This window comes from Sapajus apella, unplaced genomic scaffold (genome assembly GCF_009761245.1).
Source record: "Sapajus apella isolate SASKATOON/1434 unplaced genomic scaffold, GSC_monkey_1.0 scaffold16, whole genome shotgun sequence".
Lineage (NCBI taxonomy): Eukaryota > Metazoa > Chordata > Mammalia > Primates > Cebidae > Sapajus > Sapajus apella.
In genome coordinates this window covers 24,437,550-24,456,199 of record NW_022436956.1, presented here as the reverse complement: position 1 = coordinate 24,456,199, position 18,650 = coordinate 24,437,550, and the positions used below count along the sequence as shown (strand labels likewise).

The 18,650-nt window shown below is 39.4% G+C and overlaps 1 protein-coding gene and 1 non-coding gene across 5 annotated transcripts in view; both read right to left on the bottom strand.

The window, feature by feature from the left end:
• Positions 1–9,496: 9,496 nt before the first annotated feature.
• ARHGAP20 (Rho GTPase activating protein 20) overlaps positions 9,497–18,650 on the bottom strand; it is a 133,027-nt gene continuing 123,873 nt past the window's right edge. For all 4 annotated transcript variants that reach the window (XM_032285638.1, XM_032285639.1, XM_032285641.1 and 1 more), the window contains 3 exons: positions 16,857–17,046; positions 15,637–15,751; positions 9,497–14,525 (listed from right to left, as the gene is read on the bottom strand). In XM_032285638.1, the coding sequence (XP_032141529.1) occupies positions 12,676–14,525; positions 15,637–15,751; positions 16,857–17,046 (2,155 nt within the window). In that variant the 3' untranslated portion in view covers positions 9,497–12,675. The remainder of the gene's footprint in view (positions 14,526–15,636; positions 15,752–16,856; positions 17,047–18,650) is intronic.
• LOC116556465 lies at positions 9,517–9,679 on the bottom strand. Its single transcript, XR_004271015.1, has one exon. It is a non-coding gene; the product is annotated as a U1 spliceosomal RNA (small nuclear RNA).

The following is an 18,650-nucleotide window of genomic DNA, read 5'->3' as shown; positions in this document are numbered from 1 at the left end:
TGAGCTGTGCAGTGGGAGCCTCACAGGAGACTCTGAGAAGTTCACAGTGAATGGGGACACAGAATAAGCACCTGAGCAGGCTGCCAAAGGCGTCTAGCCTTGTGATCTCTCATGGCTGCTTTTCTTCCACCCCCTACCCCCGTGCATCCCAATTTTTAACATACCTTTTCACCAAAAGACTCGTGTGATTGTAGGTAGTTTATTTTGTCAGGAGTCAGACCTTACATTTCCACAAGTTAACATGAGTTCATGAATTACATACAACCAAAAGTAACTGCCATTAACGTGTAGTTTTATAATTGGCTTTTTTTTTTAAATGTTGAAAATTTCATGGGTATCTCACTTCTACCTCTGAAAAACCCGAGTGCTCTGACACCTCTGAAGGATGGTCCCCACTCACTGCATGCAGTCCATGTCTTTGAGAAGAGCTACATGAGGGCAGCTGTTTTTTCCTTGCTTTAAAGTACAGTCCCTCTTAGGAGCAAAGGGGACAGGCAGGTAGTCTCTTTATAATGCAGATTGCCAATTTGTGATGGGAATGATCTATTTTCCAAGTTTTGGATACATGGAAAACATCCACTCCCATGGTATCCAGCTGAGCTTAGGCCTAGAAGTTTTAATCTGGACCATACAGGCTGCCCCTCCTTCAGCCAGACCGGGGGGTCCAGCCTGATAGCCCAGGACTCTTTGTTATTCCCCTCCAGAGGAGTGTTCAAAACATAAAAGTGGTCTGAGAAAGACAGCAGTCTTGTTTTTTCATATCTCCTCAGTTTATGGAGAAGCCAAAACACTCCATAACAAATATTCAAATCTAGACCCTGTCTCCACTCTGAGATGGATCCCCAGAGCCTGAGTGAGATGCGGTATAATCTGGAGAGGGAGGAGATGAGGGCTGGATGACGTGGCATGGGAGGGGGGTGGAAAGTGTAAGGTCCTCGCCTGGCTGTGGTATCACCATTGAGTCCAGCAAGCAAAGGGTGTTAAGGGAACGAACTCGATCTTTGAGGCCTCAAAGCAGGAGTGGTCTCTGTTCTCTGTGTATATCTGAGAGAGGAGTTGGGAGGTGGGAGGCAGCAAAGATAAGAGGCCAGTGGCCAGGTGTCATATTACAAAGCTGAGAGGAAGATGGGAAGAAACCAAGAGCTCTCACAAGAAAGATCAGAGAAAGCTGTGATTATGCAATATGCCCACTGCAGACAGACAGGCGGCACTGGCCCTTCATCCTTCTTAACCTCAGATTCCGAGAGAGCCTTTGTAGCCTGGTCAGTCACACACAGCCATGGGCTGGGCTGAATGTCAGTGAAAGCCCTGGCAGGTCCCACTCTGGATAAGAGGGTAAACTTGGGGAAAACTGAAGACTTTCCAGGTTAGGGAACTAATGCTCAGCCCCTAGCCTGGTTATCAGTTTCCCAGCCTTAGCTGCCTTCACGTTGTCCCCACCCTCCTAACCAAGTACCTCAGGCCTCTAAAGCTCCAGCACTGCAGATGGTATCGTGTGCAGGGCCCTAACCTGCCACACACTTGGCAGGCCCCACCCAGACACATGCCAACTTGAGCCGGGTGAAGAGTGAAACCGCAATCCATCCAGCAGTTGTTTTGTCTGAATGACACTAAACCAACCAGTTATTTACATTGGTGCCACATGGCGAGGAGAGCTATTTTGACTAAAACCAGCTCCTTGTACATTGTGGAGCCTGCACTTGGTACCACATGGAGGGAAGGTGAAGCTGCATGTCAGAGACTTCCTCAGATCCAGGCTGAGTCAACATCACTGCCCTGACTGAGACTGGGCACTGTTTTGGGGTGCCCTCATCTTAAGGGGCCATGCATTTTTGTTTACTGCCACAGCTCTGAGTATATGTCGGCCTCTGTGAGTGTCCCTGGGTGCCAGGAGTTACAGAGAGCAGAAGGAACACTGCACTGTGCTTTCAACTGAGAGGATTAGAAACCAAAGGGGCATAGACACAGATCCTCACCTAAGACAGCACTTGGCACCGGAGAAGGGTTGCAGGGAAGCCAGTCTCTGGGTCATAACCCGGACATGGCTTATCCCAATGGTGGGTTCCGAGTAAATGTCAAATCACCAGTTTCTTGGGTAGGCAAATGCCAGGGATGAATGTGGAGCATGGCAAAGGCACGAGAACCATCCTGCTACCTTCTAACTGTGGAGCCTTTGCTGGATGTGGTCTCTCCTTTGGTCATTTGAGGTTGATCTGTTGATTTCTGAGGTCTTGTCAAATGGCTCTGATTCTAGATAATAGACTTGATCTTTTGACAAAACCTGGAGGCAATGGAAGGAAAAAAAGCTCCAGCAAATACTTAAGATGTCCAATTAATTTTCCCTCACCGCCCCCCACACACATAGAGGGCTTTTGGACAATTTTCCCATTCATCATATTGTCAGGAATGCTCTTGTCCTAGATAACCACAGAGCCAGCTGCCTGTCTCAGCGAGGCTTCTCTGGAAACCTGACCCCATGTTTTACAGGCTTCACCTGCTCCTGCCGCTTCCACCTCCCTTCCTGGCTTTATTTTTCTACCTAGCACTTACTATCATTTGATATATGAAATCTTTTCTCGTTTGTCAATTTATTGTCTGCTTTCCCCACTAGAGTGCCAACTCCATGAGGGGAGGGAGGCTTCCTGGTACACTGCTTGTTCACTGCTGTAGCCAGTGAGGACAGCGCCTGGCACATAGCGAGTAATCAATATGTACTTGTCAAATGACTAAATCATTGTTTTATGTTCTTTGAGTAGATATGTTACAGATGAGGAAATTGAGGCAGAGTGTGTCTGTGCTCATTTCCAATGACTAGGTTTGGAATGGGCTGAGAGCTGTGTTTTCTGCTGAGAAAGTGTCCTCATCTCTTCTGAGCAACTATGTCCCTAAGAGGTGGGTCCACTCATGGTGTCATGGTCCATACATACTTAATGGTTTAGTCTTTCACCATTAAGTATGAGATTAGCTGTAAACTTGTTATAGTTTTTTTAAAAAAATCAAACAGGCCAGGTACAGTGGTTCATGCCTGTAATCTCAGCACTTTGGGAGGCCAAGACGGGTGGATCATCTGAGGTCAGGAGTTTGAGACCCACTTGGCCAACATGGTGAAACCCTGTCTCTACTAAAAATACAAAAAAATTAGCTGGGTGTGGTGGCAGGCGCCTGTAATCCCAGCTACCTGGGAGGATGAGGCAGGAGAATCACTTGAACTTAGGAGGCAGAGGTTGCAGTGAGCTGAGATCATGCTGTTGTACTCCAGCCTGGGTGACCAGAGCAAAACTCCATCTCAAATAAATAATTAAACAAAGAGGTATTTTCCTTCTAACTTGCTGAGTTGATATATGGGCTTAATCATTAATCAATATTGGATTTTCAAATGTCTTTCTGTGTCAATTTATATGATACTATGATTTTCCATCTTTAGCCTGTTGATACATGGTTGATATACTGATTGATTTTCAAATGTTGAACCACTTGCATATCTGAAAAAAAAATCCTACGTGGTCATAGTAAATAATTCCTTTTATTCATTGCTAGCTTGTTTGCTAATTTTAAAAAACGGGCATCTAAATTCATGAGAAACATTGGTCTGCAAGTCTTTCTTTTCTTCCTTTCCTCTCTCTTCTTCTTTTTCGTACTGTCTTTTTTGGAATTGTACCAGCATAATACTGGCCTCATAAAATAAGTTGGAGATGTTTCCTACTTTTCTATTTTCTGGAAGAGACTATATAAAGTTGGTTACAGTTTTTCTTTAAATGTTAGAAAACCATCTGAAAAAAATCTGAGAGATTTTTTTCCTTGGGAGCTTTACACTGTGAATTTATTTAGTGATTATATGACTATTCAGATTATGTTTCGTTTTGGTGGTGTATTGGTAATTTGTGGTTTGTCAAGTTTATGAGTGTGAAAATTATTTATAGTATTCTCTTATCCTCTTAATGGTTGCAGAATCTGTAATAATATCTCATGGTTTATTCCTGATATTGGTGATTTGTTTTTCTTTCATTAGTCTTCCTAGAGATTTATCAATTTTATTGATTTTTAAAAATGAACCAACACTTTAATTTTTCTATTCAATTTTTTTTTTTTTTTTTTGAGACGGAGTCTTACTCTGTCACCAGGCTGGAGTACAGTGGCGCAATCTTGGCTCACTGCAACCTCCGCCTCCTGGGTTCAAGTGATTCTTCCACCTCAGCCTCCCGAGTAGCTTGGACCACAGGCACGTGCCGCCACCATGCCCAGCTAATTTTTTTGTATTTTTAGTAGAGACGGGGTTTCACCGTGTTGGCCAGGATGGTCTCGATCTCTTGACCTCGTGATCCACCCGCCTCAACCTCTCAAAGTATTCAATTTTTTTGATTTCTGCTTTGATCTTTATTGTTTACTCCCACATATTAATAAAAACAAGATAATTACTCAGTTGTTCCAATTCAAGGTCTCCGGTGGCAGGAGCCTGTCCTGGCTACCCAGTGTGCAAGGCAGGAACCATCCCTGACAGGATGCCATTGCATTGCAGGGTGCACTCACACACCCCCACTCATGCTGGGACAATGTAGACATGCCAGTGGACCTAATGAGCACATCTTTGGGATGTGGGAGGAAATCAGAGTACCAGAGAAAACCCAGGCAGACATTAGGAGAATGTGCAAACTCCACACAGACAGTGGCCCTGGTTGGAAATCAATTTATTTTTCTTCATCAGTGTTATAATGAAACATTGAATGATGTTATTCAAGGACTTGCAGTATTTTGGCATGTTTTATTTCCACTTAGTTTTGTGATTAAAAAAATTTTCTTTAGAAACTTCCTCTTTGACTCATGGGTTATTTAGAAGTGTGTTGGTTTCCGAGTGTTTGGAGATTCCCGTTACTGTTTTGTTTATTCTAGTGGAATTCTAGTTTAATTCCACTGTGGTCTCAAAACATACTCTGTATGATTTCAATTATTTTAAAATGTTGATATTTGTTTTATGGCCCAGAGTATGGCCTCTTGGTGTATGTTCCATAAGCAATTGAAAAGAATGTATACTCTGCTGTTGCATGGAGTATTCTATAAAGGCTGATTAGATATGATTGATGGTGTTGATTAATGTTCTTCTATATCCTTGCTGGTTTTCTGTCTACTTAATTGTTGAGAGAGGAGTGTGGAAGTCTCCAGCTATAATTGCAGACTTGTCTATTTCTCCTTTCAGTTATGTCATTTTTTGCTCTAATATTTTTTGAAGCTCTGTTGTTTGTGCACACACATTTAGGGTTGTTTTGTCTTCTTGGTAGATTGTCATATAATGCTTCTTTCTGTTTCTGGTAATTTTCTTTGTTTTATAGGTTTATATTTCCAGTTTTAATATAGCCACTCCTGCTTTCTTTTGATAAATATTTGCATGATCTATATTTTTCATTTTACTTTCAGCCTACCTATGTTGCTCATTTTTTGTACACAAGAAATACATAGGTCATTAAAAAAAAAGTTCCTCCTCCACCCATACACACTTACATACACTGTCAATCTTTGTCTTTGGGTCAGTATATGTAGATCATTTATATTTAAGGCAATTCTTTATACCTTAGAGCTTAAGTATGCCATTTACTATTCTCTATTTGTGTCCTCTGGTTTTGTTCTGCTTTTTTTTTTTCCTTCCTGTGGGTTTTTTAGAATTGTTTTGGAATTTCATCTTATTTATTGTGTTTTAGAGAGATACACACTCCAAATATATAGTTGTTGTAGTAGTTGCTCTGGATATTACAATATGCACATGTAGCATATCACATTCTATAGATACCAACATTTTACCACTTTGAATGAAGTACAGAAATCTCATTTCCATTTAGGTCCTTTTATCTTTCCCACTTTTCAGTATCGTTTTGAGTATCAAATGGTGTTATAATTTTTGTTTCAAGTATCAAATATGACTTATAAAACTCAGGATTGTCTGTCATATCCTTATTTCTGCTTTTTTTCCTGATGCTCTAAATTTTCCACTATTTACTTTGTTTAAAAAGCTTTCTTTAGCAAATCTTTACAAGTATATCTGCTAGTGACACATTCCTAACATTTTCTTTCATCTGAGAATGTCCTTATTCTTTCTTCATTCATTGAAGTTAGTTTCACTGGATATGGGATTCTGGGTTGATGGTTCTTTTTCTTTCTGCACTTGTAAAATGTGCCACTTCCTTCTGGCCTCCATGGTTTCAGATGATAAATTTGAATTGTGTTCTCCTATCGGTAAGGTGTTGGTTCTGTTTTCAAGATTTTGTCTTTAGTTTCCAAACATTGTTATGATGCCTTTGCATTTAGCCTGCTTAGGTTTTAGTTTCTTGAATGTGTGGGTTTATGTCTCTTATCACTTTTGGGAAGTTTTCAGTCATTATTATTTTTCCGAATACTGTTTCAGCCTTACCCTCTTTCCTTCTGAAGCTCTGATACAAATGTTGGCTCTTTTGTTAGTGTTCCACAGTTCCCGAGACTCTGATTATTTTTTTCTAGTCTGTTGTTCAAATTGTGATCAAATTCTATCAGTCTGTCTTCAAGTTTATTCATTCTATCCTCTGTCATTTCCACTCTGTTATTGAGCCCACACACTGAGATTTCTGCTATTGCATTTTTCAGTTTAACAATTTCCATTTGGTTCTTTTGTATAACTTCTATTTACTTGCTCAGACTATCTATTTTTTCATTTAAGATAATTTGTATTTGGTTTCTGACACATTTTAGAGATGGCTGTTTTAAAAATCATCTTAATATTGACATTGTCTTTTCTCATCAAAATCGTGACTTTCCTGGTTCTTGGTGAGACAGGTGATTTTTAATTGTATCCTGGACATTTTGTCTATTATGCTAAGAGACTCTGGGTCCTACATAAATCTTTTTATTTTAGCAGGCAGTTACCTTGCTTAGTTTCAGCACTCAGATCTGGCCTATGTTTGGGGTGGTGGGCCCAATAACAAGTTAATTTTCAAAGCCTGTGTGGTATGTTATTTTGATGTTGCAGCCAGGGATGCCTCTTTTTTCCACATGCCCTGGCTGGGTAATTTTTGTAGTGGAATCCTTCCCTTTTGAGACAGCCAGTCTCAAAGACACTGAGGCTGTCTCAGTCTTTGGACAGGGGAGGGGAATCCTACAGTGGCTGTGGCCAATTAGCTTCCCAGGATGAGCCACCTGTTGTGGCTGGGTCTCTCCTGCTGTTATTGCCTGACCAACTATCTTTCTGGGGTTAGGGGAGTCTCAGGCCTAGCAAGAAAGGTCATTTGTTACCAGTGGGACTCTTATTGATCCATCTCATTGATGGTTTCTGTTTCATCTGGTGGTGTCAGAGGGATTCTGATTGATCAGGGAAAGGAGTATTTCTGAGCTGTCCTGTGTTGCTAGTTGGGAAAGGTCAGGCCTTGAGTCACCTTCTTCTACCGGTGAGGAGATGTAAGATGCTCTGCCACTGCGTTATTTCCTCACTCTTAGAGTTCTAAGACAATTTCACTGCCTCTTATCCCGTTTCAAGATTCTCTTTTGGCTGTTTCTTGTATATTTACAGGATTTATAGTTGTACTTAGCGGAGAGAGCAGGGAAACACAAGTCTGCCGTCTTGTGTAAACCAAAGTCTCAGTCCAATTATTTCTACATTCATCATAGCTTTCTGAATTATTTCTGATATGATTTTCATAAATTTGAGATACCCAGCCTAGACACAAGAGTTTAGGGAAGTCTGGATGGTCCTCACATACCTAATTTGCACCTGCTCTATTATGAAAGAAGTATTGTCTTCTCTATTTTAAGATGAAAAGGCAAAAGAAAAAAAAAAATCCTGTGGTCAGAAAGAGGTGCCAGCTGAATGTACCCACAACACAAGATCTATTGGGAGCATTAAATGAAATACTACATGTAATATATTCATCATCAGTGCACGTAGATAGCTAAGTACCTAATAAGTGTTACTGTTCCCACTCTTCTACACAGCCCAATTTTTCCCTTCCCTGTTTAAAGTCCCTGAGGACAGAAATAATTTGTCTTCTTCACCTTGTAACACTAGGGTCTGGAAGAGTACCTAGCAATTAAAGCTTTGCTGCCTGAATAACATTTTATCATTTTTAACACTTTGATCTCCCCAAGCCATGTTCTCTTTCCCTCTTTTCAGTTTTTTCTTATACTCCCTGTGATTCAGTTTCTTATATGAATTATAATAGCTTACTTAAGGCTTTGCCCTCCCTCTGTTCACTTGCTGTGCCATCAAGCAGGAAGCGCGTTGTGTTCATGTATTTTGATGATTCTCTACTACTTAATCATCCCATTCTTGGGAAAAGACATACAACATTTCCTTTTCTCCTGAAAATTTTAGGCAGTAACAATCACAGCCCCTGTGATTTGGCAGAGAAGGCACATTTCTCTGTAGCAACCATTTTATTTGCTTAGAGTGACGGAACTTCCTCATAAGTTTTTAGCTGATTTACTCAACTTCATAGCAGATAAACAGGCTGCAAGTCCTAAATTTAATTATAAGTTATTGTAATCTAATATCAAGTCTACACTAAAACAATTAGCATTTAAATCTTAATGTCTCCAGAATCTGTGTTAACATGTAGAATTCAACTCCAGAAAACATGTATTTTCCTTTAACAAACAAAATGTTAAAATATATTTTGATCTAAAAATGCATATGTGTTCTAGTGCTGCACTATATGAACACACATTAGAAAACAATGCTCATCTAATACCATCATCTGTGTGTACTCAGGAATTGAAAACAAAACTTTCCACATTACACCCCAGAGCCCTCTATCAATTCTGCCATAATATCTGACATTATGCAATGCAGAGCTGGAGACCACTATATTTAAAAAACAAACAAACCTGAATGTAACATGAGGGTAGCTCAGGAACAGGGTAAGTCAGCACAGAACTCAAAAATACTTAGAAACTTACCTTATGAGGAATCCTCATAGCCAGAATAGATGTTAAAGAAAGTAACCATTTTATCCAACTTTATTAGTCAGGGACTAAAAATTACTTATTTAAATTTCTTTCTAACAAATTTTTCTTTGCGTTGGAATAGGCAGTTTGTAAAGATGTTCTCTTATGTCGTTAAAACATGACCTGGCACTTCTTTGGGAGGCCCAGGTGGGTGGATCACCTGAGCTCAGGAGTTTCAGACCACACAGCAACATGGTGAAACCCAGTCTCTACTAAAAATACAAGAAAATTAACTGGATGTGGTGGTACATACCTGTAGTCCCAGCTAGTTGGGGGGCTGAGGTAGGAGAATCGCCTGAGCCCAGAGGCGAAGGTTGCAGTGAGCTGAGATCATGTCACTGCACTCCAGCTTGATTGAGACTACAGAGTGAGACTCCATCTCAAAAAAAGAAAAAAAATGACCTGGAAGGAAAATATGAATTGAACGCTTGCCACCAAAATTTGGATGAAGATACATGATACTCTTAGAATTCTTTTTCAGCAGAGAAGCACAAAGGAGATAATCTCTTAAATTCAATGTTTTTAGATTAAAATTTTACTTTTTTTTTTTTTTTAAACCAGGGGAAATCATGAAGGCAGTCCCCCACTACCGCAAATTATGCAGTCGAGTTTCCCACATTTGGGGAAATCGCAGGGGTCAGCACATCCGGAGTGCAATGGATAAGCCTCGCCCTGGGAAAACCATCTTCGTGATCATGGATCTTCCCTACCAGGTTAGATTAAGACTCTTTTAAAAGTGAAATTATCATTTCATTTTTGTAATATTTAGAGAGAAATCAACACCAGTGTATGTGTACATTGTCCAGGTGTAACCTGATAATGGAGTTGTGTTCTTTACTGCCCCAGTTAGAGGAAATTTTTTCTGGACTAAAGTATTATATTTTTTTGAATTCCTTTGAAATGGTAATTAAATTTACACAGAGGGAACCTCAACCAACTTTAATACGGAAAGCTGTAGCAGTCATGACAATCTTGTCATATTTAATACATTTATATGACCTGAAAAGCACTGATGTCTTGGTATGTGTCTGGGGTCATCTAGGTACTCTGGTTACAGTGGTCCAAACTTAGAAAGGAAAATCTCACACAATCAATCAAAGTGATCTGATGGTTCTCTTATACAAGAATACTGTTATATCTCATTGCAGGAGCACAATGAAACATAATGCCTAAGAAAATGAAGACTTTGTATCTAGAACATGATTTGTTTGGTAAATAACATTAGAAAAAATATTTTAAAAAAATCCACTTTCCCTAAAAAGACTGACCATGGGTTCTGACCAAAAGCTCAAGGTTCCAATTCAACATTAATTACCTTCTATGAAATTTCCAATGTTAGGCAGAGACTGGGATCATTAACTAGAACAATGCTACAAAAGGCAATATTGCTCTGGTGGGATGGTTAATTCTGCAGAATGGCATTTTATTTAACAGACAGCATGGACTTCATACATATCCATTATCAGTGCCTTGAAAACCAAACAACTTTAAAAGTTAGCAGCAGTTTCTGCAAGTACAAAAATACACATTTATTACATAACATATGGTAGTAAAATTTGTCAAGATATATTATACAAACTCAAAGCATTTTAGATAAAGCATCAGTCTAATATATTATAGATTGATGGAGCATAATAAAATGACATATAGTCTGTCTTCAAATCATACAATATAATATTTTACAGCAATATTAACAAACTATTCACATTAAGAATTACAGGAGTATCTAAGGGAACACAGATAGTAGGAATGGTTATTTAAAAACCTCAGCAAATATTTTCTTCTATGCTTCAAATTTGGGTGAACGATTTTTTTACCTGCCAATATGAAGAAAAGGCGATTTCTTCCAGAAAGACACTCCAAGCCATAAGAGCTTCATTCACATCTTGCAGTTCTGACAGTAGTATGCCCTAAGGGAAAGGGGAGTCCCTGCTGACTTTATATATTATACCAAAAAAGATGCATATGGACACTTAGGAGTTTTAATATGTGGGACTGGTTAGTTATAAAGTGAAATCAACTTCACATCTGTGACTGAGATGGCCAGTGTCATGAAGTAGCTCTTTGGATATAGAGTTCTAAAAGATCATTGTAATGGTTAGCGCAAACAGGGCCATGTCCCCAAGAGGTAGGTAGCACCCATAGCTAATACTGAAATAACTTCTTCTATCTTAGAGAAAACACTTTTTTTCCCTATAACTGAAAATGTAACCTTTAGAACAAAAAAAGGAAAGAACATTTAATATGATCGTTTCCTGGTGATTGATAAGACAAATAATTTGAAATAAGCTAGTTTGTGAGAGAAAGGTCCATCTGGTTGTAGACTAAAGAGAATAAATCGGCTCAGATAAACTTCTTAAAAGTAAGTAGTTAATGTGAAGGAAGATGCACATCCACTTATAGTGCCTTCCCTGCATACTAGTTGGCAGGGCCTGATAATCTATTTCTAGGTGAGGAGACGCACTATTGCAACCTTTAAGTCAAGGCAGAGAAGAAAGGTCCATGGATATAAAATAAACCAATGGGGTGTAAACCATGAAACATTTGGGGAAAAATTAAGGAACAATGTCTGGAAGTAAAACTCAAAGCAAATGGCTGTCTGAGAGTCTCATAGCCACTTTGTTGGGTATTCTATCCTGTGACTCTTTATAACCTGCTAATCTTTATATTGCTCTCTCAACTGCCAAACTATAAAAATCAGAAAAGGGATGATTTATAAGTATGTTTTTCTGGCTGATTGTGATCTAAGAGGCAGGGCTGTGGAGAAACATTTCAGCAAAGTGATGCTATGGTTTGATAACATGTTAACAGCATTTGTGTAATTGAGAAAGGACAGTTGTTATAGTCTTTTCCTTCACATTAAGAGAGTGAATGCTGTCAGGAGGTCACCTTCTAAATAGAAGAAGTTGCATTTCTGAAGAATGTTCCTAGCCAGAGACACCTTTGAAAAGGGTACTGAAATGAGCAGCCATTTTCTTCTTTCTCCTCACAACTCTGTTCCTGAAGACTTTCCAAAACACTTCAACACTAATGAAAAAACAATTCGACAAATACAACCAACAAAACTGATATCATGGTACCCATGGCTTTTGAGTCACTGTTCTTCACCACTCTAGCTGTAGCAATGGGCTCCTTCCTGGAATGATTTTGTAAGGATATGTGATCAGTAAGATCCCACAAAAATGGCCACTGGCTTAGATTTAGGGAAAGTTTTTACATGATGCTCTTCATAACTGGACACACTTTTCTTAATGCTTTGATTAGTGGCATTTTTCTTGCCTACTTATTAAAAACATTCCATGGAATGTAGATGGTTTCTCTGTACCCTTCCCTTCTCTCCTCAGGCACCTATTCTTTATTCATGATATCTTGGTCTTCTCAGGACACCAATCTCACAGGCTCTTCCTATAAGTGGTTCCTTTACAGAAGATGCTTTCTCTAGCCCTCTATTAGTATCTCTAAAACCACATGACAGGACCAATCCCATCCTTTAATAAGAAAAAGCCTCCTAAACACTTAGGTGACATAATTTTTAGCATAAAGTGTTTGTTAAGTCATCTCAATAAAGAGAATTATTTCATTGTCCTAAGTATTAGCAATGATAATCCTTATGCTACCTGTCCCAGGTATTTTATACAAGGGGGTCATAATAATTATTGTCTTTCTACTATTATTGACCCAGTTCCTGTTCTTGAGGACATCAGATTCTTATTATGGTTAAATGTCTTTGGTTAAATACCTGTCCTCAATGTCGCAGACCACTGTAGGCCCTGAGTCTGGGCTGGTCACATCCTCTAGAGTCCAAGAGCTTGCTGAGGCTCTTTCCCAAGGCAGAGAACCAGAAGAGCTCTGACTACCAGGCTCTACTTCCTCATGTGACTTCATGCACAGCTTGAGTCTGCTCTCCACTAGGCTGAATGGAGAACTACAGTGTCTCTCTGAATCTTGGCAGGGAGAACTACACATTTGGGCTGACTGCATAGGGGCCAGTTCTTCAGCTTCCCTTAAGGGCAAGTCTTTTTGTTTCTCTTGTAGTGAGTTGGCTTCTAAAACACCAGAAGCATGTGAAGGTGGCTCTAAGGGTCCTTTTGGAGAACCTATTTTCTTTTCCTCTGGTCTGGCTGCCTTTGCTTTCTTTTTGATGGACCAGTTTTTCAAACTGGCCACACCATTTCTCAACCACGTGCTGGGATGAAGAGTTACAGAATGCATTTGTGAATGCCACTCCATGGTGTCCTTCTTTGTATAGGCCATGCGGCTGCAAGCCTGCCCTGACGAGGGACTGGGCATTCCAGAAAAATGGCTGGAACTGCTGAAGTCAGGAGAAAGTTCTTCCTGTTTTCTTTGAGCCTGAAAAGTGCAATCTATTGGAGAGGAAGTCTCAGTGGGTGTAAACACAGAGTGTTCAGAAATCTGAGAAAAAGCACTGTCCTGGGAGCTTACTGATGAGCCGGATGGGGAAGTGCCTGGGGAAGATAAGCTGGAATAGCTGGTCCTTGGGCAAAGGTTTAATCTTGGGGGTAAAACCTTCTCAGTGTTTTGGTTTGTGGCACTACTCTTGCCCACCTCAATCCCCATGACTAAACTCTGATTAATAAGCTTCTGTCCCTCCATTTGCAAAGACTTATGCCGTTTGAGATAATCCTCCTCTCCATGCAAGACACCAGCTTCACAGCTGGTTTTATGTTGTTTCTTTGAATAAATTCCCCTGAGATAGGTCAGCTTGCGGTTCTGGTCTTCTATGTTGGGCTCTGAGCAGCGCCGATGTGTCCTTGGACCCTTGAGGGCATCTGCTGTGTGTGGTGGGGAGTATCCAGATGTATCCACATCAAAGGGCTGGTTCTTGGAATGATCCTGTGAGGACACAGGACTGTAAGATGCCACAGAAATGGCCACTGGCTTGGACTTAGGGAAAAGTTTCACATGATTTCCTTCACTACCAGACAAGCTCTTCTTCTTAGTGTTTTGAGTAGTGGCATTTTTCTTGCTGGCATCAGTGCCTGTGACTAAACTCTGTTTAAAGCATGTCTTTCCCTCTTCCTGGAGGGGTTGATTCTGCTTCAGATAGTCTTCATCTTTTTGAGAGAGAATTGCATCACAGCTGGACTTGCGTAGCTTTTTCTGGTAAAACTCCCTGAGGTAGGAAAGCTTTGAATCCAGATAGTCAATGCTGGGCTCTGAGCAACGTCGGTGTCGCCTCAGGCTTTTTGCAGCATTTGCTGCAGCTGTGGACAGGTAGCTGGGTATACAGGTAGATGGGGCTCTGGCATGATCCCGCAGTGGGATCTTTGTGTACATTAAAACGTTCACCGGCTTAGTTTCAAGAGGCTGTTTCATTTGAACATCTTCATCTTTAGAATGGGCCAAGTCAAAGTCGCTCAGGGTTAACAGGCCTTCCACCTCCGGCTGGTCAAGATCATAGTCACTGAGGGTTAAGACGGAGTCCATGCTTCTGCTCCCCTGGTTAAGTTTCTTTACCAAGTCACTGCATGGTGCATCAACATCCTCATTTAGCTCATTTTCCAAGCTGTCATAGGAGGAGTCATTCAGTTGAAAGCAAGAAATATCTGTCAAAAAAAGTAAACCATGATTAACATATGTACTTACCACAAATATACCCATGCTTCCTTAAGAACAAACTATGGTGATTAGCTGAATTCTCTTTTCCTGTGGAGTATTCAAATTCCTGCTCTCAAGAAAGAGAGAATCTTTCACAATCTCAACTGTTAGTGAAGAATAAAAATAAAACTGTTGGGGTATAGGAGATTTATCTCAGTTCCTGATGAATGGGCTTTCCTTAAGTAAGATTTTCCCAAAGCAATGAACATGTCATATGACGAAGAAATGGTGAAAAATATGAAGGAATTAATGCCTTCAAAGCATAAGTATATCCAGATTCTGAGTAAGACTCCACCTTATAACAGATTGCTGGTATTTATACATACTTAACACTAGTCTTGGGGAAACCATTTACTAACTAACAATGTCTCTTTTACAAAGTTCTTTAATATTCTTTACCTTATTTAATCTTTACAACAACCATAGAAGTTGGACATTATTTTTATCCACATTTTAGAGATAAAGACAATGATGTTCAGTAGCATAGAATAACTGGTCAAAGATAACATATCTGGTGATTGATGGCACAGGGATTCCTATTCTGAAGACAGCTATATGTCTTCGAATTCAGTGTTCCCATACCCTCCCAGCCCAATGACGCTAGTTGTTTTCAAACTGTTTCACAGCACACTAGAATTCTGAGGTGTCTCAGGGACCAGGATGAGGAAGGAGAGGAAGAAAAAAAACCACGGAGGCCTCCACTACCTCTGGGCCTTCTACACCAGTTTCAACCACAGCAGTTCTGTTATTTATATTAGGGTTATTCGTAAAGTTTTATTCAAAAAGCCCATCAGAACCATCATACCACAGCATGCTGCCACTAACTTCTTGAAGGCTGGAACCTAATCTTTATATAGTTCTTAACCCCACTACACTGTTAACATACGTTGACCTATTGGCAGGCCATCTAAGGAAGGATCAGGCGCCCTGGGCCCCAGTGACCTGGGTCAGAGGCTCCCTTCACTTCAGCTGCTATGGGTTTCAGGAAGACTCCTATCCCAGCATGTCTACAAACGTGTGTCTATTTCTCACAAAAACCAATCCAATTATTCACAATACCTGAGGCATTCTCTCTAGTGTCACATCTCACTGAAACCTCTCCAAAGAGGGAAGTGATTTCTTCTCCAAATATCCTACAGCAATTCTCAATCAGAAATTGTATAAGCAGGGAAACCTGTACAAGAAAGGACAAATAAAGTAATACTTTTCATATTACATGTTTATAAATCACATTTCATTATATAAATCCTGATTTTAACAAAAAGCACATGTACCCAGAGAAAAATTCATATCTGCTTTAAAAGTACATTAAACAGTTTCCCCTATAAAACTATGATACTTTCAAAGTAGTTTGGGCATAGTAATGTAATCAGTGGACTAAAGTTATTCATAGCCTTGGCTTAATACTAACATTTTATACCAATGGCTTTGTCTGTAAAATTGGGTAAAGAAATATACTTTGTTATTAAAATTTACAAAGCATCATTAGACGAAGACTTATGGAAACTATTTCTTATGTAAAGGGCAGGCTGTCATAAGCTTGGGAAGAGGGCTTATCTGCCAGAGCACTGTGAAGACAGCTAGAAAGAACGTGTGCTCCTCACTAGTTTCTACCCAAGCATTTGACAGGCTGGTCTATCCATGTACTGCCACCTTCCACTAGGCTTGCGGGGAACCAGAGGTGCTTGCGGGGAAAGGTAAGAGTTTATTAAGGAGGTTTGTGCCTCCACTGAGAAGTACTGGAAACTTTCTGAAGTTTCCTTGCCCCAGTAGCTGAGGCCAAGGGGCAGGGGAAATGTTGAGAGCAAAGGGAACTGATATCCCACACCCAGGGACTACAGGAGTGTGATTTCAAGTAACTACTGTATTATCACCAACAAAATAAAAAAATTATGTTGATAATACTTTTATTTTATTTTTAGATGAGCACACTGTGGGTTAATGTAACTTTGCCCAAGATTGTACATCTAGCAAGGGGTGGAGCTGAGAATTGAAGCTGGGCTGTCCTAACTCCAAAGTATTAGCTGCTTTATCACTTTATGGTTAGTCATAGTGTTAGTTAGTCACAGTGTTCAGCCTCCTTAAAGGGTAAAGAGAAGTAACCCAACTGCTATCACACTTCTACTTAACAAATCTCTTTCCTATAGTTGACCAGTAAAGTCAAATTTATCAGGAGGTATACTTAAATTTTAAGAAATCATCTTTTAGAATACCCCAAATTTCCATTTCAAAATGGGGACTCAGTCCTCCCAGGGCATAAAAATGAAAAACTTCATTACCTTTTTTGTAAATTCATTTTCTAGTTCTGGGCTGGAGGAAGTAGGAGGCCAAAGAATACTTGGAGCGACACACACAGCTAAGTTAAATGCAGTCATCTGATTGGATGAGGAATGTTGCTCAATGTTGTGTAATACCCCAAAAAGATATCTTAGGAGAACAACATTGGCTCTCGGAAGCTGGTCTAATAGCCTAAAGACAGAAAAATGTACTCTTTAAGCAAGACATTTTCATTTAAAAACTTGTAAAGACAAGCAACTCTCACTTTGAATGGTGAAGAGTGTAAATCAAGAACACAGTTCAGATGTGCAAGAGTTTCAGTTAATATGGTACCATACAAAGTGAGGACTGCCTGTACAGAAAGAAAAAATAGGCACTGGGAATTTATTTTTTGTTTTTGTGTACTGTCTTCACATCTCAATGAAAATGTAAAAGAATGCAGAAAAATGTCTCATTAAAAAAAATGCTGCCTGAAATATTTCCCTGAAACTACTATAACGCAAACTTAGGCCAATCCTGTAACATTTCAGAATATTCTCAACCCAAACCTACAAAAAGCTTTCTGATAAGATTAAACAGCAATTTATAAAATGCTCCTTTATTTCCAAGTAGCAACTTAGAAATGCTGTCTCTTGGTAAGAACTGAAACCTTAGCTATCAAGACGTCCAGGTCCATTTTGAGCTTATGCTCTGCTCCACCAGCTTCCAAGGTCAATTTTGTCCTGAGTCTGCTTCATTGTATCACTTTCACATATAAGTTGCTTACAGTAGTATATTTTGTACTGTTCTCATTTGTCATTGATAGGGGATTTTTAAATAATCATTCACCAAAAATGACTACTATTATCCAAAAAAAATTATAAATATGCTGATATTCATGACTGTTTTTTTTTCAATAGAAACCTGCAACCTAAAGAAAACAAGATAGTCTGATGCTTGCACAAACAGTAGAGAGGTCTTTCTTTAGTACAATGGACTGACAAGGAGCATAATTTTTGTAAGGATAAGTTATGAAGGACTTTGACATAGAACAAAAGATTACTGGATGTATTCAGTGGAAAATAAGGCATCTAGTATAAGCTTTTGGGTTTTCTGCTTCTATGGGGCCCTAAGATTTTTCACAAGAGCTATTTTACAACTCTGAAAGTTGTAAATAACTCATAGAAGTGCATCTAATACTTGTCTAAAGATGTGAAAATTCCTGCCTGGTGGGAGACAACTGATTTATCTGCGCCCTTGCCCTGATAGAAAAGGTCACTTTTGTTTGTGTTTATTTGCAAATTCACTTTAGCATTTATGATTCAAATATATAATATGACTTCAACTTTGAAATCCTCTTTGAACTGGTTGTAACATCTTACTAGTTCCTCATAATGATTTAAATATTTCACATGTTCATATTTGCATGAGAGTCATAATTTTACCTTTTTCAAAAAAATCATCTTTAACAGCTTATAATATATGTAGCATTTTAGACAACTAGCAAAAAAGTTTGGAATTTGATGCTCACTATCTGAATGGTTTACAATAATGGAAGTGGAGATAATATTTTGTTAAACGGCCTTGGTTTCTGGTGTCTTCAGCAGCAGTACTATGTTCTTCTACAGGTGAAAGATGTAGATAATTCATATTTGAAAGTTTCTCAAGAAAAAAAAACTGTACTGAACAAGCATATGCAAGTAAATAATATTGAGATTCTTGAGTATTCACAGAACTAGAAAGACTGCTTTTTGTTAATGGACATGTCTTTCCTATTATCTTACAATGCAGAAGACATTCAGGAATGGGGTAATGAG